At 47.4% G+C, this 25,390-nt stretch overlaps 1 protein-coding gene across 4 annotated transcripts in view; it reads left to right on the top strand.

Moving 5' to 3' along the window:
• Positions 1–25,390, top strand: part of BRD4 (bromodomain containing 4) — a 99,844-nt gene that overhangs the window by 37,473 nt on the left and 36,981 nt on the right. For all 4 annotated transcript variants that reach the window (XM_045379704.3, XM_074026195.1, XM_045379706.3 and 1 more), the window contains exon 2: positions 24,872–25,190. In XM_045379704.3, coding sequence (XP_045235639.1) covers positions 24,906–25,190 — 285 coding nt within the window. In that variant the 5' untranslated portion in view covers positions 24,872–24,905. The remainder of the gene's footprint in view (positions 1–24,871; positions 25,191–25,390) is intronic.

Here is a 25,390-nt window from a genome sequence, read left to right as displayed (position 1 = left end):
TTTGTTTCATGTGGTGGCTGTTGGTGGAGGGGCATCTTCCGTCAGAGCCTACTCTGCAGGAGAGGGGAGCAGAAAGGGTTATATGCCTAGAGAACCAGGGAGAAACAGTTGTTCATCAGATTAGAGAAGTCTCTGTCAACACAACTCCTTTGTTAAGGGGATTTTCAGAGGATTTAGAATAAGTTGATTTGTCTCCCTTTATGCCCCTGGATTTTCCGACTTAAAGCTCTGCCATTGGACGGAGTGGTGCTTCAGAACCTTGGTGTGGCTGGACGGTCAGGAGAGTGCACTTTGGGATGCTACCTCACATCTGAGATCCTTCTGGCTCCCTGCCCACTCTAGCAGCCATGGTTTACTCTCTGCGCCACTGCTGTCTAAAGACACACTGGCTGGTCTGCAGACATCATGCTGTAGTCTCTGCCCCAGGCTTTGGGCTTTGTGTGGCTGACCATCGTGGCTAATCTCTGGCTTTCTTCAAACACACACTGAGGGCTGTCAACCTGCGAAGCACTCACTAGATGCTGTCCATGCTGATATGCAGTTGGAAGAAGGGGAACAAACACAGTCACAGCATTACAGTGTGGTAGATGCTGTGGTTACATGTAATTGTGCATTGCTGGTATATAATATAAGGAAGCAGTTGGCCTGGTGCGGTGGCTCAAGCCTGTAATCCCAGCACTTTGGGAGGCTGAGACGGGTGGATCACGAGGTCAGGAGATCGAGACCATCCTGGCTAACACGGTGAAACCCCGTCTCTACTAAAGAATACAAAAATCTAGTCGGGTGAGGTGGCGGGCGCCTGTAGTCCCAGCTACTCGGGAGGCTGAGGCAGGAGAATGACGTAAACCCAGGAGGCGGAGCTTGCAGTGAGCTGAGATCGACCACTGCACTCCAGCCTGGGCAACAGAGCGACACTCCGTCTCCAAAAAAAAAAAAAAAAAGGAAGCAATTGATGTTTTTGTATCCTGCAGCCTTTTTTCTTATCCAGGAGTGTTCGGGATTCTTTTTTTTTTTTTTTTTTCTTTGAGATGGAGTCTTCCTCTGTCGACAGGCTGGAGGGCAGTGGCACGATCTCGGGCCCCCTGCAGCCTCTCTCTCCCGGGTTCAAGCGATTCTCCTGCCTCAGCCTCCTTAGTAGCTGGGACTACAGGCGTGCGCCACCACGCCCAGCTAATTTTTGTATTTTTAGTAAAGACGGGGTTTCACTGTGTTGGCCAGGATGGTCTTGATCTCCTGGCCTTGTGATGTGCCTGGCCAGAGTTCTTTACCTAAACAATCATATCTGTGAACAAAGACAATTTTTTTTGGAGACTTAGTTTGCCCTTGTTGGCCCAGGCTGGAATGCAATGGCACGATCTCAGTTCACTGCAACCTCCAGTTCTCAGGTTCAAGCGATTCTCCTGCCTCAGCCTTCCAAATAGCTGGGATTACAGGCATGTGCCACCATGCCTAGCTAATTTTTGTGTTTTTAGTAGAGACAGAGTTTCACTGTGTTAGCCAGGCTGGTTTTGAACTCCTGACCTCAGTTGATCCACCTGCCTTGGCCTCCCAAAATACTGGGATTACAGGCGTGAACCACCGTGCGCAACATCCAGAAAGACAGTTCTATTTCTTCCTTCCCAATCTGTGCCCCTCTCATTTCCTTTTCTTGTCTTATTACATTAGTTTGGACTTGAAGTACGATTGAAAAGGAGTGGTAGGAAAGAATATGCTTGCCTTGTTCCAGATGAAGGGGGAAAGCATCTAGTTTCTCAGCATTAAGTAGACCCTGTGATTGTGATAAGACAAATTCTGGCCACAGGAACAGTTGAGAAGGCCACCGGAGGCAGGCTTGAAATTGGCAAAAGTGGAGGACACAAGCAAAGCCTTTTGAAGGAAAGGTTTTAGTCAGACGGTGCCTTGGAGGACAAGGTATTCCCGGCAGAGAAAGCCTAGTGTATTGATAGAAGAAATCGAGGGTCAGGAGGGCACATGAGCTAGCAACAGCAGGTGCATTCGTGAGAGAGATGGCGGGACCTGTCTTTAGTCCCTGGGCTCTTGTCAGATGTCCAGTGCCCCGAGGTGCTAGGCATACAGTCTGCATAGACACCAGACATAACACCATGGCACCCCCAGGCTGCAGTGGGACATGGCACAGCCTTCTCTAGCAAGCTGGTTTTCTGGGATGGGCAGAGGTTCAACTTCAACAATATGGTTTGTTCTCTGGGCTCTTGTCCCCCTTTGGAACCTCTTATTTAATAGCAGGCTAGGAAATTGTAAACAGCACAAAGCAGTAGTATGGTGTTGAGTGTTTAGACAGGGAAACCATTCATAGCTGAACCGTAGTTTTTATCTTCGTTTTGGAGCTGGTCATGTTCTTTGGTCTCTGAATGGCCTTCTGGGCGTGGGGCCTGGGACAGCCTACACACCTTTCAGTATCCTTGACTGCCTGCTACTTCACCGCACAGGACTCCAGATACCCCTCACTGGCTCTTTGTATCCCAGGCACCTTGGATGTCAGCCAGGCCCTAGGGACTCAGGCTCTGAGGAGATCAGTGATTCTGTTCATTTTGAATTAGCCATGGCACCCAGCCATCATTTACAACATTCTTCCCTGGGAACCTGGCAGAGAAGTCCCAGGAATTGGCTCGATGAACATTTGGAGCACGTTCCTCTCCTGAACTGTTGGCTGCCTGTGGTATATTGAGATTTCTGCAAAAACAGTGGGAAAGGGGAACAAAATTAGCCCTGGATTTCTGGGCCAGTTCTTTTAGTGTCATCCTCCCACACCTAACCTTCCAGGTGGCAAGATAACCAAGTTTCGCTTGCGTTCAGTGCTTGCTGCAAAAATCACTTACATCAACATTCCTCTTCTCATCCCCTTTTGGAGTGGAGAGAAAGCAAATGGGTCCAGGAAATCTTCACATGAGGTGTTACCACCTAGCTGGCAGAAAGCGCCGTGAGGGCTGGGTGCCTGTCCTCCAGATGTGTCCAGAGCAGCCACAATCTCTCTCCTCTGCCGTGAACTGCATGTCCAGACCTTTATCAGTTACAGCTGCAGAAATGTAAGGGAACAAGAACATTTTGCCTTGGCGTTTGTGTTTTACTCAACACAGAAATGTTAAGTTTTAGAGTATGAGCAAATTGTTACATTTGCGAAAAACTCAGACTCAAGGTATGTCCTAGCATGGTACTCCATTTCTTAATTGTTCCCGGTTGTGCTATCCAAGAGCCCGCAGCCCTCAGTCTACTCATTAGCATACAAAAAGACACTTAGCAATTTTGGGGATTCTAAGGACTTGTATGCCAGGAAACAGTGAAGACCAAATATGTATTTCACAATATCACATGCTACAACTTGGATGAATCTTAAGACATTATGCTAAGAGAAAGAAGCCAGACACAAAAGGGCAGATATTGTGATTCAGCTTACATGAGATACTAAAAATAGTCAAATACATAGACAAAAAGTAGTGGTTACCACGAGCAGGAGAATTAAGGAGTTACCGTTTAGTGGGTAGAGTTTCTGTTTGGAATGATGAAAAAGTGCCAGAGGAGGATAGTGATGATGATTGCAGAACAGTGTAAATGTACTTAATGCCACTGAATTGTACACCAAAAAATGGTTAAATTGGCAGATTTTACATTCTGTGTATTTTACAACAAACATTTAAAACATAGGTGTGCTTTACCCCTTCCGGGTTGCTAGCTTGGGGACTCCTTACTATCAGTCATATCCACCAGAGACTGTCACAAGTGGTGCCTGCACGGGTTGGCTAAAGCCTTTACACTCTGCCATGGCAGTTAAGTTTTTGGCTGATTTTTCTTTTGGCAAGAGGACATAGCTGTCTGCTTTCCTGCTATCGAGTTACCAGCTGTTGCTTCCTGTCTTGTGCCTTTAATTGCTACTCTCCTTTTAATGGACTGCTTATGATCTGGTGTCCTGGAAACTGAGATAAGCCTGCCTGTTCAGTGGTGTGGGCTTTGTGGTGGCCTTACCCGATGCCACCCTCCTGGGTCTATCTGGTGTCACCGTCCTGGGACTTCTGATTTGGGCTCAGGTAGCCAGGAGCCATTAAAACAACCACTCTAGTGTCTTTAATAAGTGAAACTGTATGGTTTCAGGCTTGTTTTTTAGCTTCAGTTTTTACATTGGCACCTGAGGTTCAGCTAATCTTTTTTTGAGTTAAAGATGAGCTTATTTTTCTTCTTCTTTTTTTTTCTCCAGCCTGGATATCACTCCTCTTTTGAGTGGTGCTGCCATTGGCCTCCTTGAACTTTTGGCATTGACAGTAGTCAGCTGTTGTGGGGATGCCCAGGTGTGCACTTGGTGTGATCTGGCAGGAAGCACCGTTTCAGGGGCACTTAACTCCACGAGGAGTTAGTAGGACATTAACTAACAGCAGTGAGCAGAGTTACCCTCCTTGCATTGCTGCAATCCTTTCACATCCGAAATTGTGAAACCCAAAACTAGACTTTTAGTTTGGGGATGTTTCAGGCTTTTCAAAGAAACATCTACAGGTGTGTTCTCTTTTACTCACGATGCCCTATTAGGCAGGCAGTTTTCCCCCTGGTCCATTGTGTGGTCCAAATTAGTGCCAAGGGCTTCTGAGTCCAGCATTTCCAGCAGCAGAGACAGACCCTTTGGGGTGTAGATAAGTCATCTGAGTCTGCAGCCATAACTGAGTGTCATGAAGACACCTCCAGATGGCTGTGAAATGAAGCTCTTTTGCCTTTGGCCTATGAGAGCTGTGTAACTTCCGAGAAGTCCAGGATACAGAGAAGACCAGGGTGGGATCATTAAGTATGGTGGCATGTTGTGATAACTAAGGGGTCTCCTTTTGGCTTGGTTTCCCAATTAAAGGTGGAACATACTTGTAAAATGAAAAATGTGGCTTGATTAGCTGAGTGGCTGTCATTCAGCACTGCTTTCAGTTTATTTAGGGGATCATTTTGTCACTACCTAGCAAAATAACTGGAAGGAATTGCCATCCTTCTGGCTGTAACAGTGTAAACCTAGCAGTTGCTGACATCATAACGTGCCTGAAGGGTAGAGTCAAGGATGACTGAACCTTCGTTTGACTCAGGAAAATACACATAAGCTTATTATAATCAATGTCTAGGCAAAGTAGTACGGCGTGCAAACCACTGAAGTCATATGGGATTGCTTGATAAGCTGCTCTTTTATATATGTACATTAATTCTCAAAGTCATATTCACTCCTTTTTCATTATCTTTAAAGATGATAGTATAAAGATGCTATCACCAAATGAAAGCTGTGGTTTTAAGTAAGCCACAAGCCCCTGTGTTCAAAATAGTTATGTATCAGGGGAACCAGCCTTAGAGCAGTTTGCACATAAATGAAATGTTCCAGTGGAGAAAGTGTATTGTTTAGGTGGACTGTTACCCTGTGGGTTTTTTTTTTTTTTTTTTTTTTTTTTTGAGACGGAGTCTCGCTCTGTCGCCCAGGCTGGAGTGCAGTGGCGCGATCTCCACTCACTGCAAGCTCTGCCTCCCGGGTTCGCGCCATTCTCCTGCCTCAGCCTCCCGATTAGCCGGGACTACAGGCACCCGCCACCACACCCGGCTAATTTTTGTATTTTTAGTAGAGACGGGGTTTCACCGTGTTAGCCAGGGTGGTCTCGATCTCCCAACCTCGTGATCCGGCTGTCTTGGCCTCCCAAAGTGCTGAAATTACTGATGTGAGCCACCGCGCCCGGCCTGTTACCCTGTTTAATGCATAATATGGAGGCAATGAGAAGAGATTAGGAACCACAGAGCCTCACTTGTGAAAGTCATTAGGAGTAGGAATTTTAAAAGTGCCATCCCATCTGCTGCCTACACTTCTTTTTTCTGTAGGGTTTACCATCTCCTAATTTTAGTTTTTATTTTCATTCTTGATTGTCTATCTGTCCCTGTGAACCCACGAGGGCAGTTGTCTTTGTGTTGAATCTCCTGAGCCCACAGTCTCCCAAGATATGTAGTAGGATGAGTCAGAACTCCCAGTATTTTCACCTAAACCAGGAACACTTCAAATGATGGAGATACTGAGTCATCCCCAGGCACCTGCTGCTTGGCTAGCCTCAACCAGGAACTGATTTGCAGTCTGTTCTTTACCTTAACACCATCTCCTTATAGGCCCACTCCAGGAGCCGGGCATAGCAAGTCAGGAGCAGGCCCAGTAGACATATTTTAGGAACAGGATGGGGGTGGTGGTGTGCTGGGTGATAAGCAGTGGTCAGGTTACAGTTACCATAACCCGTTGACTTAGGAGTTTTGCAGGGTCTGAAGTGCCATGATACCCACTTCTTTCCATCTGGGACCAGTAAAAAAGATACCATCTGCCTCTTTAATGTAATAGACTTTTTTTCTTTTTTCATTTATGAAGAACGCTTATTAAACCTCTCAAATGTTTCCTTGGGTTGAAATCAAATTTAGGATAGCCTGTGTATCATCCCCTAGAGATAGCAAACCCAACTCATGAGGGAGCCTGTGTTTATGGGGGAAGATGGGGCTACACTTAGGTTTTCATACATATGGGTATGAGAATGGAACACAATGGAAACATGTAAACTGCAGGCTTAGAGTGAGAAATGGGTGTATGTGTTGTGAGCTCTACCGTCTGAGGCGGAGTCCCAGCCTGGCCAGATTAGCTGTTTGCCTAGAGCATCTTTCTGTGGGTTGTTGTTCTGTATGTTGAAATGAATGAAATTGCTTCCCTAGGGCTGGAACACGTCTGTTTGGGTGGTATTCTGGGTGTATACTTGCACCCATTTATTATTAAAGGAGTGATTTGAGTTTGTACTGGATTTGATGACAATTTTTCTTTTTCAGCATCCATGATGCATTTCTTCACCTGAAAGTATAATGCATTTTGATGCTATTTCTATAGCAACCAGTGAACGCCAAGGGAACAAATTCTATTTCTGTGTTCTAACGTGGTAACAGGATTAGTGGAGTCACATCGAAAATTCTATTATAAGTCAGTGCTGCGTTTTGAAGAGAATTGAAATGGTCTGGTACTAACTTTTTAACATTGACTTTGAATACACTTCTAATAATCCACATCAGTCAGCTTACTCTTGGTGTTAAATGTCATTCGAGCAGGAGGGGGCCTCGATGGGAGCTTCTTTTTAATCCCCAATGAATCCGCAGTAAAGCCCTTAGGAATGTCATTTTCTGGGTTTCAGAAGTACACACACCTCTGTCATTAGGGGTTTGTGTGTCCAGCGTGTGACCCCCTGCCCCACCCTTAAGCCTAAGGCAGTTTTACGGTTTTTAATGTGTCTGTCTGCCTTGAAACCAAACCTCTCCAAGAACTAAAACAAAAATGCGAATTACTCCTTGCCCTTCAGGCTGCTTCATTGGAAAGCCTTCCCTTACCTGAGCCCCTTTCTGAGAGGCCTGTAGCACCCTGTGAAGTGGCCCCGTTTTCCTTCCTGTCTGTACAGGCAGGGACCTGGCTGTGGGTGGTGCTCCATGGGCAGAACCCAGAGGCTGGGCACTCCATTGTCCTTAAAAGCACACTTCTCCCATTGCTTGTGAGCCACACCTTTCCTAGCTTCCATTCTCCTGGTTTCATCAGATCTATTAGGATGGTGCAGAAGTAATTGCGGTTTTGGTCTTAACAACAACAAAAAACAGCAGTTACTTTTGCACGAACCGCTACCTTGAGGGTGGTTTTGAGTGGGGAAGTAATACCTATTTTCTGATTTATTTTATTATTATTATTTTTTTTAAGGACGAAGTTTCGCCCTTGTTTCCCAGGCTGGAGTGCGATGGCGTGATCTTGGCTTACCGCAACCTCCGCCTCCAGGGTTCAAGCGATCCTCCTGCCTCAGCCTCCCTAGTAGCTGGGATTACAGGCATGTGCACGCCCGGCCAATTTTGTATTTTTAGTAGAGACAGGATTTCTCCATGTGGTCAGGCTGGTCCCGAACTCCTGACCTCAGGTGATCGACCCGCCTTGGCCTCCCAAAGTGCTGGGATTACAGGCGTGAGCCACCACACCTGGCTATTTTCTGATTTTAAGTAGCTAAGGAGTCTAGCTTTCTACTGGAATCAGTTGGAAAGGTCATGGGAGAAACATCTCAAGCCTGCCTAGGTTGTCTCTTTGGGGCCTGGCCTCTGGCTCGGGGCACTGGTTGTCAGAACCCAGAAAACAAACTATGGGATCTGGGTCAGGGAGTGGGGTTGCTGAACAAAGGTATTTTGAGGTAGGAGACGTGAAGCATTTCTAATGTGGTTCTGCAGTTTGCTTTCTCTGGGTTGTTATGGACCAAGAAACTGTAGCTGACTTTGTTTAGCACTCATGTTCAGGGCGGAGGAGGGGGCTTGCCTGTTAACAGCCACCTTGACACAGTGGAGGCCTAGTGGCTGTGAAAGGCTGAGGAGTCGGTGCCTGCTCCTCTGAACTTTCCCTCCCCTCAGCAGATGGTACTGTTGCGTGTTCTCTCTGGTGCCAGTGAAAGAGCTCATTCATGCCATTCACAGAGTAGTGTGCTTAGAACTCAGCCCTCCTCCATCTGCTGGGGCAGGCACCCGCCACTGGGCTAAGTGGCCACCTCGGGCGTTGACTTCCTCCCTGTAGCAGCCCTGTGTGTCTGCTGGGCAGCGCACCGGCCTGTGTAGCACCAGCTGCTCAGCTGTTTTGGTAAAAACAAGGGAAGACTGTGAAGCTGTTCTGTGCTCTGCACACCAGCGGGAGAAGCCAGCTGAGGGTGTGGATGGGCTTAGGGCAGCGTCTGTAGTTCGGGCAAATTCTGCTTGTGCCTCGTAAACAGCTTCTGGGAAGGAGCTGATTTTTGGTGGGTGATTGTCCAAGTTTATAACTATATCTTGTGTTTCACTCCTCTCTATTTATTTATTTTTATTATTTTTTGAGACTTGGTCTTGCTCTGTCACCCAGTCTGGAGGGCAGATCATAGCTCACTGCAGCCTGAAACTCCTGGCTTCAAGCGATCCTTCCCAGCGCCCCATAAATCCTTTTAAAGTAAGTTGCAGATGTGATATTACCTCTGTGTACTTCAGCAAACATCTCTTAAGGGCATTCTCTTTGAAAGCGGGGACTGGAACATATATTTGTATGCCCATGTTCATAGCAGCCCTGTACACAGTAGCCAAAAGGTGTTATAGAAGCAACCTGTGTCCATTGATGGATGGATAGATAGGCAAAATGTGAAGTATTAATCAGCCTTAAAAAGGAATGAAATTCAGGCAGGGTGTGGTGGTTCATATCTGTAATCCCAGCAGCTTGGGAGGCCGAGGTGGGCGGATCACCTAAGTCGGGAGTTCGAGATCAGCCTGACCAACTTGGTGAAACCCTGTCCCTACTAAAAATACAGAAATTAGCCAGACGTGCTGGCATGTGTCTGTAGTCCCAGCTACTCACGAGACTGAGGCATGAGAATAGCCGAACCCGAGAGGTGGAGGTTGCAGTGAGCCTCGATGGTACCACTGCACTCCAGCCTGGGCGACAAAGGGAGACTCTCTCAAAAAAAAAAAAAAAAAAAAAAAAGAAATTCAGAGGTGCTACAATATGGATGAACCTAGAAGACATTATGCCCAGTGAAATATGACAACCACAGAAGGACAAATACTTTGTGATTTCAGTCATGCTAGGTACGTTATGGGAGTCACTTTCATAGAGACAAAGTAGAATGGTGGTTGCCGGAGGAAGGGATTGGGAGTTAGTGTTTAATGGATATGTGGAGTACAGAGTTTGTTTTGCAAGGTGAAAGAATTCTGAAACGCCCAGTTGTGGTGGCTCATCTGTAGTCCCGGCACTTTGGAAGGCTGAGGCAGGAAGATTGCTTGAGCCCAGGAGTTTGAGACCAGCCTGAGCAACGTAGCAAGACCCCATTTAAAAAAAAAAAAAAATACATAAATTAAAAAGTTCTGTAGCTGGATAATGGTTGCATAGTAGCATAAATGTACTGAATGTCACCAAACTATGCAGTAAAAAATGGTTAAAATGGTAAATTTTATGTTACATATATTTTACCGTAATAAAAATAAGATGATTAAAGTTTTTACTGTGTCTTTAAAAAAAGAATAAAGGCATTGTCCTCTAAAACCACATAAACATTTTTTGCATACAGGAACCTCAACAATGATTGTATCCCGTGTTGAGATTTCCCATATGTTTCCCCCATTCACACAGGTTCACGCATCACAGGTGATGTGTTAATACTAATGCTATGTTAATGTTTTCTTTTAAACAGATATATTTTAGTTGAGCAGGTTGATTTAAAGCTCAGGTGGATCTGTGGGTGATAAAAGTGGTAGGTGTGGAAACTGGGGTCTAACCAGCCTGAATGTGTAGTATTCGCCATCCCTGTGGCCCCAGAGCGGAGTTCCTAAAATGCCTGCCCTTGGCCTCCTAGCCAGTGAAACCTTTTAGATTTTCACAGTGAGGTCAGCACTAACCCCATGTGGCTCTTGAGCATCAAAAAATGTGGCTAGTGCTACCAAGAAAATGAATTTTTACTTTAATCAAATCCTAATTAATTTTCAAAGCTGATGCTCAGTTTAGTTATTGAAAAACATCCAGATATGTTGGGGACACCTTGGGTATATGAATCTACTTTTTCAGCTGCAAGTTTCATGGATTCTAAATACAGATTATATATTTTGGGTGAAAATTTAGCACCTGAATTGTGCTATGACTGTGGGGCATGTACGCTTAGATTTCACAGGTTTAGTAAGGAAAAAAAGGTCACACGTTTACATGTTGAAATGGTATTTCGGATATTTTGGGTAAGCATACCTGCTTTCTCTGTTATGGCTCCTAGGAAATTTAAAATGGCATGAGTAGCCACATTAGTTTTCTGTTGGACATGCGCAGATGTGCAGGTATGGAGTTTCACTTCCTCCATGCAGTGGCCACCTTCCTCTCCCATGCCCTCCACCTGATGTCCCTGTTACTTCCCTGTCTCTGCTGCTGAAGTCTCTTTCTCATCTTCTGTGCTATTAGGCCTTCAGCCTGTGAGTACGACAGTGCCTGATTATGGTCTTGCTGCAGCGCTGTGTTGGCTCCTCCGTGTTAGGCTAGCGCAGGGGAGGTGCTCTGCTGCTTTTCTTACCTGCACGGGGTGGAGGCGACTGGACTGATGTGTGTTACTGGATACCTGAAGATACCTTTATCCCCCTCTGTCTGGCTTTTGGCCTTAGGTCCATAGGACAGAGGCATGGGAAGAATTGGTGGGAGGGCATTGGGACTTAGGAGAGGGTAATGGGGCACCTCCTTGATGTGGCTCCCTCCCTGGATGAGACAAGCCTAGCATGGCATCTGGGAGAACCTGGGAATGACTTAGGGAGCTAGGGAAGGCCCGTGGGCCTCATCCTGCCAGCATGTTGCTCTCTGGCTCTCCCCACACACGCCTCCTGAAGCAGTTATTAAATTCAGAGTGGGCACCATCCTAACTAAGCCAGGTGTCTCTCCTGCTGTGCTTCGTGCCCCCACCCACCCCGGCCATTTAAGTCCTTTTAAAGTATTTTTCCCCTTAGTTCCTGATTGATAACTCTGTTCATGGTATTTCAGGGAGTTCGAAAAACAAATGTAAAAAATAGTAATAAAAATTAGCCAAAGATGTGTTATCTTGCCATCTCTTTTCTACTCAGGGATGTGCACTTTTTATATTTTTTCATTCTGTATTTGGACCCTAGTCTAAAGCTTTGTGTGTAATGCACCTCATTTCTACATCCTTAGATTTTTTTTCCTTTTTTTTTGTTTTTTGACGAGGTCTCACTCTGTCACCCAAATTGGAGAGCAGTGGCATGATTCTGGCTCCCAGCATCCTCTGCCTCCCAGGCTTAAGTGATGCTCCCTCCTCAGCCTCCAGAGTAGCTGGGACCACAGGCGTGCACCACCACGCCTGGCTAATCTTTTGTATTTTTGGTAGAGACACGGTTTTGCCGTGTTGCTCAGGCTGGACGTGAATTCCTGAACTTAATCAGATTTTTAGTAGAAAGGTGATGAGGCGTTCCTAGGGAGTGCCACAGGTTCCATACGAGTGTGATAGTCGCTGCGCTGGGTTTTGGTTTCTGTTGGTCTGAAAGTTCCTTACCAGTTAAGTGGCTGTTACTCCTCAGTGGACTCAAAGGACAAGCTGGCCACATCTGCAGGGGAGTAAACTTAGGTTGTATGGTGGACTCTTGAGTCTGCAAGATGCCAGCTTGGCTGCATCTGAGGCTACCTTGGGGCACAGCACCTAGGGCTGCTCTGTGAGTGGCTGCTTCCTGCAAGGGCTGGAGACAGGAGGAAGGGTGCGCGCAGTGAGGAGATGAGGCACGCTGTGTGTCTTTTCTCTCCAGTACCTCCATGCACCTGTCAGTGTGATAGTTGGGCTACTTGACTTCTGTGGGTTATTTACTTTGTGGAAGTTAGGTGGAATTAAGGGCAAACTAATGTGGTGCTCACAAAGTGATAGATGCCTGCCAAGTTTTTTGCTTCCTTAGCTGTTGTCATCTGAAATGGTGTGGGTTTCATTTCATTCTGCACCTTTACATTTTGAAAGTTACTGAGATGAGTGGGTGACAGCTATTTACTTCCAAGCATCCCTCTTCGGCAGATTCAGTTCAATTCTCTGGACAGAAGTAGACACTGAATGTGTATGGAGGGCCTCCTAGCAGTGCGTGGAATGAGTTATCTGGGTGACTTGCTTTTACCTGAGGGAAGAGAAGCCTGAAAGTGAATTTAACGTTGCCTGGAAGGTGGGAACCCCTTGACTATTTCCCTAGGAAGGCATTGACCATCGAAGTCTTCTGTAAAGGTGTAGGAATGGCCTTCTGTGTACCTTTGGGGGTGTGTATCAGATATAAATCCAGCACTTGAGACACTGTCAGCTCTCACTGACTGGTCACAGTCTTCAGTTCCTGCTTTGTCAACCAGGGACTTTGGAAGCTCTGACATTAATTTACCGTCACATTCTGTGTTCCGTTTTCTTCAAGAAAAGTGATGCCGTTCCTCCTCCTAATCCCCATAGATTGGATTCTGTACCTGATGAGTGGTGAGGGCAAGATGAGAAGAAAAGTCATCTTGTCTAAAGCCATTTCTTGAGAGAGTCTGAATACTGACTGGTGTAACGTCTTTTCCAGATCTTTCTCTTAAAATCACGATGAAGTGCCCAGGGTAATATCGTTGAAGAAAAGATCATCCCATTAACGTCAGCTCCTCACCGAGGTACCCAGGGTCCGGTATCTCTGGATCCTGAGTCAGTGTGTGCTGTTGCCTTTCCTGCGTGTGTCTGTTCCTGGCTTCATCTCCTTGTGGCCGTCAGAGGTCTAGTTTGGCTTTCCCACCCAGCAAGGGCTCTTGGTAGTCATGGCTAAAATGTTGCTGGGGGTGTTAGGTCATGGTGTCTCTAGAAGCACTTGGGCCAGCCCTGTTCCTTTTTGTATCCGCAGTGAGTGTAGGCAGGTACCAGGGACACCTTGAGTCAGCCACTGCTCTGCTGCTTTGAGAAGAAACTTAGAGGCATGATATACTCTTGCTTACTCACCCCGACTGCTTCCCAGTGGGTGAAATTAGAGCAGTTGATTGGAATGTCACCTTTCCCACTTGTGGATCTGTTTCAGGAGTTCAGTGTTATTTCCACTTGTACGTAACAGGACTGTGTGTTAAGCTGGTGTGTTTGGAACATTACGGCCACAGGCAATGTGGTCATGAACCATGCAGATTGTCGTTTGCGTTTCACTCATCTCCCTCTTGGCTTCCCAAATTCCCAAAGGGCATGATCTTGACCACTCACATGGAAGTTGGCATAACATGTTTCCCTGGTGTTTGGTATATAGGAAGTTTTTATAGTTTTAAATTTAAATGAGGATTATGAGCTTAGTTTTTATACTTTTGTTTGCAATGGGAAAATTGCAGAAGACCGGTGTGATGTCATCCGGAGAAATTTTCTGATCGACACCAGGGGCCGCCCAAGATTGTATTATCAGCTGAGTTTGACTAAACCTGTTTTTCACTCTTTAACTTTTTTCTCATTTTAATTATTTGTGCCCTCTAAGAAGTGAATTTCCTCTCCCACGCTTGCTGCCTTTGTAGTCTTTCATTCTCCATTGTGTCCCCTGTGTTATCTTCCTCCTAGGAAACACTCCTCTTAAGCAGAGCGAAGTGCCCAGCTCACTGCCAGCCCCCACGTTGTGATCTGCATTGCTCTCTGGCCATCTTGGAGTCTCTCTCAAAGCAGGGTTTTAATCCATAAATTCAAAGACAGAGTCTTATTCTGTTGCCTAGGTTGGAGTGCAGTGGCATGATCATAGCTTTCTGCTGCAGCCTTGCTGAGCTCAAGCAGTGCTTCCGCCTCAGCCTCCTAAGAGCTTGGGACTCTGTGTGCGAGCACATCCAGCTGTGTTTCATATTATGGTGCAGATGAATCTCAGTGCCACATACCCCACACCAGCTCTGTTGAAAAAGATGAATAGCTGAAAAGGTGTAAAGTGAAAACAGGTAAAGAAGATGGGATAATGGCTTTAAAAGAGGGAACAAGGAGAAAATGCCACTCTTAGCTGTGAAGGGCACAGCTGAGTCAGTGAGAATGCATAGCCTGAATTAATGACATTTCTGTCATAATCTTTCAGCCTGTAATTTGGCCAGGTGTAGTGCCTGAAGGGCCAGCTCACCAAGTAGAAGTGGACAGACACCAAGAGGCCAGTAGGGGCTTGTGAAAGGGGATAGATTGCATAGAGGCTGAGTAGTTTTTACATGTGTGCCGAGTGGTTGATTGGTTTTCAGTGTAAGTAGGTGTTGTCATCCACACACCTGCCACCACCTCTGGCTTCATTCTGTGGGTCTTTGTGCCACCCACCTGGCATTGTTACCTAATTTCATCTGTAATTTTGCATCCTGCATTTCTAATGTAACATCATATATCCTCACCTTCACAAAGTCTAGAAATCTATGGAATGGGCTGCAAACTGTGGCCTGCAGGCCAGTTTTATTGGCACACTGTGAGGCTCATTTGTTTCAGTATTATTTGTGGCTACTTTCATGTTATGATGATGGCAGAATGGAATATTTTAACCGTCTGTTTGTCCTGCACATCTGGCCCTTTATTGGAAAAGTTAGCCTAGCCTGCCCCTGCTAGAATACATTTTATTAACCCAACAGTTTTTGTTTGGTTGGTTGGTTGGTTGGTTGGTTGGTTGGTTGGTTGGTTTTGAAGATGGAGTCTCGCTCTGTTGCCCAGGCTGGAGTGCAGTGGCGCGATCTGGGCTCACTGCAACCTCTGCCTCCTGGGTTCAGGCAATTCTCCTGCCTCAGCCTCCTGAGTAGCTGGGACTATAGGTGCATGCCGCCATGCCCGGCTAATATTAGTAGAGATGGGGTTTCACCGTGTTGCCCAGTCTGGTCTCGAACTCCTGAGCTCAGGCAATCCACCCGCATCGGCCTCCCAAAGTGCTGGGATTATAGACGTGAGCCCCCACGCCCGGCCAGCCCAACAGTTTTGATCTTGTCTGTGTCAAAGTTTTGTTTTGTTTTTGCTACATGCTTCTCACAGGAACATTTTACATTCATGAATCTATCCGCCCAGATTTACCCATCAGCAACATGATGTAACCCACATGTAACAATGGAACCTTTCACTGTACCTGAGCCACTTGTCCCTTCAGCTGCTGGCACCTTTTGCAGGGAAAAGATGCTGCAGCATTTTCAGTGCTACTAGTTTAATTAACCTGCTGATGAGGTTCAAAAGCAGAGAGACTGGAATTCTGGTTGATGAGATTGTGGCCTGCCCGGTTTCCTGGTCCTCCTGGCTGCAAGATCCTTGTGTGCGGGTGTCCCCTCCAGTGGAGAACAGAGAGCGTGAGTGTGGCTCACACTCTCCCCTAGCAGGAAGGCCAGTATATCTCTGCCTTGGCTTGTCTGATTCAAGGCAAGCTGCAGGGTCTGAGGTACTGCAGAATCAAGAGGTAATGGGGCCCCACCACTCGACTGGTCCAAGGGGTGGGGGGTGGGGTGTATACATGCTGCATGAAGGAGGATTAAGGCTTCTAAGAGCTGCCTCGGCTCATGGCCACTGGCCCGGCTCCAGGTGGCGCAGTCTGGCTGATGACACGAGCGCAGTTCTCACCAGCTGCCTGAGCCAGTCAGATGGAAAAGTAATCCTGTTTGTGCTTCCCCACTGACACAGATTGCACAATTAAACAGGCCGCTGTCATGAATTTGAAGTAGCCGCCACTGTAGCACCTAGGAGGGGAATAGACCTTCTGATACTGATGTTGTGTAACCAGCATTTTAGCAAAGATGTTTCTAGGACAAGATAAGATGTAAATTGCTGTAAATTGAATCATATTGAGAAATTACCAGGTTTTTACCAGTCAGGGTCCCTCGTCCCCTTGTTTTTGTCCCCGGGCAGAATCTAGCATTCCCCGAAAATAATTGTTTATACAAGAGCCTTGGAGCGGTGGAGAGGTGACCTCCTCTACCTAAAGGGTATGTGTGACTGTGAACTTGTGATTTCGTGAGGGGCTGTAGTCAGTTGGCGTAGGCTAGCACTCTGTATGGAATAAAACAAATTTAAGCCATGTCCCCTCAGGCATCTTACTGCTTGGGAAGCATAAATAACAACTTGGTGTCCCTTCCCTTTGCCCCCACACCTCATGGCTTCAGTAGGGTGGTACGTTTTAGATTTCACCTATGCCACGGGGTATGTCTCATTGTAAGCAGATGGCCACGTGCTGCAGGGAGAGGTCTTGGCTCTGATTTGTTTAGGAGGATGAAGTTCTTTGGAAATACTACTGCTAGAAGTCTGACTTAAGACCCAGCTTATGGGCCACATGGCACTCAGCTGCTTCTGCAGAGAAGACAGGCCACGGATGGGTACAGCAAAGTGTGGTGCTGCTGTCCAAGCCAAAGACCCGTGTGGGGTAACTGGGCCTCTGCCCCTTGTGGGTGTTGCCGGTGTGCTTGGTGAGTGGAGGCAGCTGCGGAGCAGAGGACTTTAAAGCACATGCTGCTCCAAGTGACGTCCAGCCAACCGGGCCATCATACACTCTGCCTCTGTCACCATGGGGATGATGATGAAGGTGATAAAGTCGCAGCCTGCTTTTTAGGGTTGCTGTGTGAATAACTAAGCCAATACAGATGAAGTGCTGGATAAGAGTATCAGCTCAGGAAGTGGCAGGTACCTCCTGTGGAGCTCTTCCAGGCCCCTAGTGCAGGTCGGTGTGATGATGGTTTGCATAAAGCTCTGCTAAGTGTGGTTTTACGGGAGAATCAGAAAGCCTTCTGTTAACCAGCCATCATCTTGGCGACTGCTCCTGCCTTCCCTGGCGTCTTTCTGCCTGTGTGCTCCATCACTTTAGGAGAGGGGTGAGTCTGAACAGACCAGACAGAATGAAGGCAGGATTATTGGGTTTCAGGGGGCCTGCTGGGAGGCCAGGACTTCAGGTAGAACTATAAATACAAAGTATAGCTGGTCCCAACCCATTGGTTTTCTCAGTGACTTGTGATGGACAGCACTGGAACTGAATCTCCAGCAATCAGCAGATTCTGGGCAGTTGTTTATGGTCTTTCTCTTTTCCTCTCTGGCTTGCCTTTAGAGTCCCAGAACTAAGCCTGCCCTACATGTCTGTATCTATCTCTATCTTGCTTTGCTTTCTAATCTCCTTTCGTGGTCTGGGAACAGGTTGCTTGGGGCCAGGCGCTTTGTGATGAGTGGGCTCAAAACAAAGTCCGTCTGGAGACCCTGAAAGCCCCTTCAAAGGATAGGACCTAATTGGGGCAGGCGATGAAGAGAACTATGGCTTGATGGAGGATGCCAGTGAAGAGGGCTTGCTGCCATCCACTTTGCAAGTAGGAACTACATCATTGCAGAAAGTGTTCAAACTTTCTGAACTGGTTTTGGATTTTTTGTTTTCTACATCTTTTTTTATTTTTCTACTTCTTTTTTGATTTTTTTTTGATTTGTCTGAACTATTTTGATTTGTCTGAACTATTGACTAGATTGTAAATAAGGTTAGTCCAAGGAAACAATTTGTTTCCTGCTCAGAGTTATAAAACATTACAGTTGTGTTCATTACAGTTAAGTACTGTCTATCCCTAAAATTTCCCCAAAATTCACTTAAATATTATGATTGCAGAGAACATCTTTGAAAACAGGCATACTTAGCCGGATGCGGTGGCTCACGCCTGTAATCCCAGCACTTTGGGGAGGCCGAGGCACACGGATCACCTGAGGTCGGGAGTTTGAGACCAGCCCGACCAACATGAAGAAACCCCATCTCTACTAAAAATACAAAATTAGCCAGGCGTGGAGGCGCATGCCTGTAATACCAGCTACTCAGGAGGCTGAGGCCTGAGAATTGCTAGAACCCGGGAGGCAGAGGTTACAGTGAGTTGAGATCACGCCACTGCACTCTAGCCTGGGCAACAAGAGCAAAACTCTGTCTTTTAAAAAAAAAAAAAAAAAAAAAGGCATGCTGAATCAGAGGTCTATGAATTTAGAGGAAAATTTTACGTTTTTATTCTCATTAACCCAGAGGTTCCCAGATTTTCTTGGTTCACAACATCCTTAAACGTCTCAGTTTTTTTCTGTGATGCTCTCAGGCCAAAGGAAATAGCCAACAATGTTATTAGGTAGTTAAGCACAAGCAGCAGAATAAGTACCAGTGTCTCAACAACTGTGTAGCTGTCTGAAAAAAATAATAATAATATATATTTTATCCTTACATAACCATACTTTGCCTTTTTTTTTTTCCTTGGCAGAGTCTTGGTCTGTTGCCCAGGCTGGAGTGCAGTGGCACAATCTCAGCTCACTGCAACTTCTGCCTCCTGGGTTCAAGTGATTCTCCTGTCTCAGCCTCTGGAGTAGCTGGGATTACAGGTGCGTGCCACCATACCTGATTTTTTTGTATTTTTAGTAGAGATGGGGTTTCACCAGCTGGGCAGGCTGGTCTCAAACTCGTGACCTCAGGTGATCCGCCCACCTCATGCTCCCAGAGTGCTGGGATTACAGGTGTGACCCACCATGCCCGGCCCATAGTTACTTTCTAATAGGGTGTGTCTGCCTGTTGGGTGCTGCACAAGTTTTCAAACCTTAGAACCAGATTGGATGTCACTACCTGCTTTCCTGTTCATGTTGATTTTTATATGACCTTTGCTTTTTTTTTTTTTTTTCTTTTGGAGATGGAGTCTTGCTCTGTCGCCCAGGCTGGAGTATAGTGGCGCCATCTCTGCTCACTGCAACTTCCACCTCCTGAATTTAAGTAATTCTCCTGCCTCAGCCTCCTGAGTAGCTGGGACCACAGGTGCACACCACCAAGACTGGGTACTTTTTTTTTTTTTCCCCGGGAGAGATAGGGTTGCACTGTGTTGTCCAGGCTGGTCTCAAATTCCTGACTTCAGGTGATCCACCTCCCGTGGCCTCCCAAAGTGCTGGGATTACAGGCGTGAGCCACTGTGCCTGGGCGATCTTTGGTTTTTATTACAGCAACTTACTGATCAAGTGTTGCAGGCTGTGACATTGTTGAAAGGAATAGAGTGCAATCTGGTGTTTGAAATGATCAACTACCTTGTGCTAATAGTTCCTGCAATGCCATCTGAGTTTACCATGACATCCCCAGGGCACCTGGGCACTCAGTTTGGGAACTACAGCATTGTCTAACCTTGCTTCATCCTTTTCTTCTACACTGGGAACGTGATACAGGATTTCTGTTGGAAGTAGATACAAAAGTAGGACATCCAGTTTGATTATGTAGCCTTCGGCCGGGCGCAGTGGCTCAAGCCTGTAATCTGGGAGGCCGAGACGGGCGGATCACGAGGTCAGGAGATCGAGACCATCCTGGTTAATACGGTGAAACCCCGTCTCTACTAAAATATACAAAAAACTAGCCGGGCGAGGGCGTGGGCGCCTGTAGTCCCAGCTACTCGGGAGGCTGAGGCAGGAGAATGGTGTAAACCCGGGAGTCAGAGCTTGCAGTGAGCTGAGATCCGGCCACTGCACTCCAGCCTGGGCGACAGAGCGAGACTCCATCTCAAAAAAAAAAAAAAAAAAAGATTATGTAGCCTTCTTTGGATTGGAAACAATATGCGAAATTTTTTTCTTTTCCGTTGACCTTCAGCTAACTCTTAACATAGTCAATGGTGGCTCCTGCTTTTTGGCCACAGGTCAGTATGACAGTGGAGAGGGAGCAGCATTTTTTAATATTTTAAATGGAAAACTTTGAAGATGTTCTCTCCTGTTAACTATGCCAGGCGTGCCTTCTCTTGCCGATGCCTGCCTCACCCCCACCACAGAAGAGCACACACTCTTCCTCCCCCTCTGGTCTCATTCTCTGTCCCTTCTTCAGAGATGCCGCCTGTCCCGTGGGTCAGTGCAAATTCCTCTCTTCATCCATGGCCAGAGCAAATTCCTGGCCTCGTCCATGGCCAGAGCAGCCCTACCCTTCTCCTCCACGGTATTCACCCCACGTATTGCCTAATCACTTGGGAGAATGCCATGTCAACCACTGAGTGCTAGGGCAGGGCATGTTAGGACCTGTTGCCTGAGTGAGTGACTGTGTCTGGTGGTCTCCACTTACCCATGTGAGAGCATGAACTGTTTTCCTTTTCCAGAGCTTTGAGATTGAGCTGGAAGCCCTAGGATGACAATCTGGGTGTGGTCACTGAGGGGGGTACACTTCCTGTGTGCTGGGAAGACAAAAGTGAAATAAAGATGAGCCTGCCTTCAGTTCCCAGGGGTGCCCACTATGGGCTGACCGTGGAACTCACTAGGTGGAGATTAGGGAAGCACCAGATGCTGTGGGCCAGAGAGGGAGAGAGAGCACGCACCTGTGAGCCTCTGTCTGCGTCCCTCCGTCTGTCTGGCAGTAGGGCTAGCAGATCAAAGGCTGAAGGTGACAGGGGTGGCTGACTTGTTGTTGGAGCCTAGATGCTAGGGGTCTGGGGCAGTGGGGGGTGGGGGGGAACCGCTGTGGGAAGAATTCGCCCAAGGAGGCTTACCTCATCAAATCTGGGCCTTAGAAAAGTCGTCTGGCTCTCACATAGGAGTTCTCACTCTACCTCTCTTTCTTGCCCTATAACAGACTAGAAGTGGTTGGTTTTCCTCATGTTTCTTGTCATTGCCGTAAGAGTGGGCTCTTGAAGTTTCCCAAGCGTCTTATTTTCCTGTGGTCATGGGAAAGCTGTGGGCATAGCAGTAGGTCAGTATGGTCCCTTGAAGTGCAGGTACTGCACAGGCCCAGAGTGGTTGCAGGAGTCTCAGGCATCTTATGGTGATCCCCCTTATGGGGCCATGGGTGTCACTTTCTTTTCTTTCTTTTTCTTTTTTTGAGACGGAGTTTCACTCTTGTTGCCCAGGCCTGGAGTACAGTGGCACAATCTTGGCTCACTGCAGTTTCCGCCTCCCAGGTTCAAGCAATTGTCCGGCCTCGGCCTCTGGAGTAGTTGGGATTACAGGTGCCCGCCACCATGCCCAGCTAATTTTTTGTATTTTTAGTAGAGATGGGGGTTTCATCATGTTGGCCAGGCTTGTCTCCAACTTCTGACCTCAGGTGATCCACCCTTCTCGGCCTCCCGAAGTGCTGGGATTAAGGTGTGAGCCACCACGCCCGGCCAGATGTCACTTTCATTTGTTATCTTCAGAACCTCCTTAAAGAAACTTTGGGGTACTGGTAGCTCCCAGGTTTGTCTCGTGTCGAACATGTCATAGCTTTACATTCGAACAGACAACCTCCAGCAGTTTCTTTCCTCAGGGACCTGGGCGTGTGTTAAGGATGGCGGCCACTGTGTCACGACCGTCTGTGTTTGACACTTCTGGTGTGTGTGTGTGCAGCACACTAGTGAGGATTTCCTTAGTTCAGAGGCAAACTTAAACTACCCAGGAATCAGATGCCAGGTTTTGGGCCACTCTATCTGCTTAGACCTGGTCTTCCCACTCCTGGGTCACGTACTTCTCTCTGCCTTGGTGTCCCTATCTGTAAAGTGGGGATGAGGCCAGAAGCAGTGTTACATTTTTGAGGATTTAACTGTTACTGTGCATCACTTGTGAGCTGGCTAGGGAAGGGTGTTTTGGCTTTTGCAATGACTTAAAACACCAAATGAGGCAAGGTTCAAGAGTCAGGTTTTCTGTAGAAAACCGTTTTTTCTTGTGAGCAGAAAATTCAGCTTCTGGCCGGGCATGGTGGTTCACGCCTGCAACCCCAGCAATTTGGGAGGCCGAGGTGGGCGGATCACCTGAGGTCAGGAGTTTGAGACCAGCCTGGCCAACATGGTGAAACCCATCTCTACTAAAAGTACAAATATTAGCCAGCCATGGTGGTACACGCCTGTAATCCCAGCTACTGGGGAGGCTGAGGTGGGAGAATCATTTGACCCCGCAAGGCAGAGGTTGCAGTGAGCCAAGATTGTATCACTGCACTGCCTGGGCAACAGACCCTGTTTCAAAAAAAGAAAATTCAGCTTTCTTGGGTCAAGGGCCTGTCTAAGCCTGGTGAGAAGGTGAAGAAGAGTGGTCACTGGCCCAGAGCACACATGAGTTTTCATCCCTTGGCTTTGCTGTAAGTCTTTTTGGAAAGAGACAAGCATGGCCCAGCCCAGAAGTTCTAGAAGTCCTTGGCCTCATCTTGCCTCAGGGGCATTGCTTCAAGATTTCCAGAACGTCATTACTTAATGGAAAATTTATGGGGGCTGCTTCCTTTTGGGACAGCTTGGCTCTGCCCTCTGGCGGCCTGTGTCCTTGTGGCTGGGCTGCTCCCGTCCCTGCCTGCCATCACTCACCTGGCATGTGCTTGGTGTGCAGCATCAGCTGTGTGTTTCTGGAGCTGCTTTCTAGGAGAAATCTAATTGTAGAAACCAAACTGCATGGCATTCCTTGGCCTCACTCTGTGTACCCTCCATCCCGGGATCCAGGCTTCCCCAGTGCCTTTAGGCCTCCCCTCCCCTTGGCCCATCACACTTGTCCCCTTCAGTCACTTTGGACTTGCTGGTCCTGCTGCATGGAAGCCCTCTCCAGCTGACTCCACATGTGAGTGGGGTTTAAACCCCACTGACGTGTTTCCTTGTCTGTGATGCTGTCCTTCTACCAATACTTGTGTCCAGTCACTTGGTGTGTCCTGTAATCTTTCTGTGCCTGGACCAAGACTGGTACACTGGACCCAAGGTTCCCAGCAAGCTGGTATGTGGCTGGTGTCATTTGTCCCTGTGTCTTCTCCTATCTCACTGGCCTCCTATCTCCACAGCCTAGTCCACGGAATTGCTTTGTAGCAAATTCTCCGTTTGGCACTTTTAAAATAGGATTATTTGCCAGAACTGCATTTACAAAAAAAGCTTGTGTAATCGTGGTTTAAATAAATTACACAAAGTAATTCACTGGCAGCTCGGGTGCCTAGTGTGTGCTAGGCATAAAGCTGCTTCTTCACCCACTAAAAGTTCATTCCAGAATGATATCTCCACTGAGTTCTTAAGTTTATTACTAGAGATGCTTGTTAGATGCAGTCAGCCCCGAGCTTTCAAAGTTTTTCTTACTACTGGAAGTGAGTTTAAAAAGCCGACCATATATATATACTTTTTGCCAGTAGAAAAGTGTCGCAAAAAGGATGCAAATGGCCAGTATACATCTGAGCAAGTGCCTTTTCTCGTGAATCATCAGTGTGGAAACTCAGTCACTGCAAGGGGTGGGTTGTGTTTCCAGAGGGCAATTTGGCAGTAAAAACATGCATACTGTTGACCTGCAACTATCTTGGGGTTTGTCCCACTGGAAAAACTGGACAGGTGTTCAGAACCACCCTTGTGAGGATGCTTGTGGCAGGGTTTGCAAAGTTGGGGTGGCCCTCAGCAGGAGTTGCTCAGGTGAGGGGAGGTACCAGAGCAGGTGTTCAGACAGGCACTGACAGCAGGGACCTGTGTTGCCACTGGGGGCGTGCCTTATAGTTAAGAAAAATGGTAGGTCTCGGCTGGGCACGGTGGCTCACACCTGTAATCTCAACACTTTGGGAGCCCGAGGTGGGTGGATCACGAGGTCAGGAGTTCGAGACCAGCCTGGGCCAAGATTGTGAAACCCTGTCTCTACTAAAAATACAAAAATTAGCCAGGCACAGTGGTGACCACTTATAATACCAGCTACTCGGGAGGCTGAGGCAGGAGAATTGTTTGAACCAGGGAGGCGGAGGTTTCAGTGAGCCAAGATCCCACCACTGCACTCTAGCCTGAGCAACAAGAGCAAGACTCTGTCTCAAAAAAAAAAAAAAAAAAAAAGAAGAAGAAAATGATAGGTCTAGTATGGATTCATTTTTGTTTTATCAGCAGTAAACATGCAGATTTTTTCCTCAGCAAACCTGTATTATTTAGGTTACCAAGAAAATATTCTTAGTAAGTTTATGGCTTTGCCCTGAGTACTTGGCAGTGGACTGGGTGAACCATCCATAGGTGGGCGGACCTGGCCTTCCTGCTTCTCCTTGCCTGGCCCACCAAATGGAATTACTGACTTAGCTCGATGCTTCATGTGTGACAAGTGCAAACAATTTTAATGTAAATGTCATATGTGGGAGCCTGCAAATCATCCTCTTCCACACACAGGCAGCATCTCCTACAAGCTCACAGATGCGAAAAGGGATGTGCAGGTTTGTGAGACGTGGCTTCATTGTATCTCCTTCCCCATGATCTTCATAGTTCCCAGAGCCCCTGCTGGTTCCTAATGGGCTCTCACCACCTCACTCTGTCTCCTCTGTTGGTATGTGGTCTCCTCCCTGCTGGAGGGTAAGTCTTTGGAGAGAGGAGATATTGGAACCCTTTCAGTCAAAGCATGGGGTGGCCCCTCTGGCCAACCTGGCCAGCTGCTGCCAGGAGAGCTCAGTCCTTGGAGACCACAGCCAGAAGGACTTGTCATTCTGAGCAGTGCCCATCTGCTAACTGATCTCTCACGAGGACTCTTCTTTTCCTTTGTAGAGTGCCTGGTGAAGAATGTGATGGGATCACTAGCATGTCTGCGGAGAGCGGCCCTGGGACGAGATTGAGAAATCTGCCAGTAATGGGGGATGGACTAGAAACTTCCCAAATGTCTACAACGCAGGCCCAGGCCCAACCTCAGCCAGCCAACGCAGCCAGCACCAACCCCCCGCCCCCGGAGACCTCCAACCCTAACAAGCCCAAGAGGCAGACCAACCAACTGCAATACCTGCTCAGAGTGGTGCTCAAGACACTATGGAAACACCAGTTTGCGTGGCCTTTCCAGCAGCCTGTGGATGCCGTCAAGCTGAACCTCCCTGTGAGTAGTGTGGGCAGGGCCCAGGGCTGCCGTCGTCAAGGTCTCCTCCTGCATGTCTCCTGGTCAGGACAGATCCTGGGGGAGGGTAGGAGATGCATTTGGAGTCGTGGTGAGAGCTTCACGGCCCTTGAGTGAGTGGTTTCAGCAGTTCTAATCAGTTGAAATCGGGGAGAAAGAACAAGTTAATTGGCTTAACAATA

The sequence above is a fragment of the Macaca fascicularis genome, chromosome 19 (genome assembly GCF_037993035.2).
Source record: "Macaca fascicularis isolate 582-1 chromosome 19, T2T-MFA8v1.1".
Taxonomy (NCBI): domain Eukaryota; kingdom Metazoa; phylum Chordata; class Mammalia; order Primates; family Cercopithecidae; genus Macaca; species Macaca fascicularis.
The sequence above is the reverse complement of the archived record's forward strand: the minus strand, read 5'-3'. Positions and strand labels throughout refer to the sequence as shown.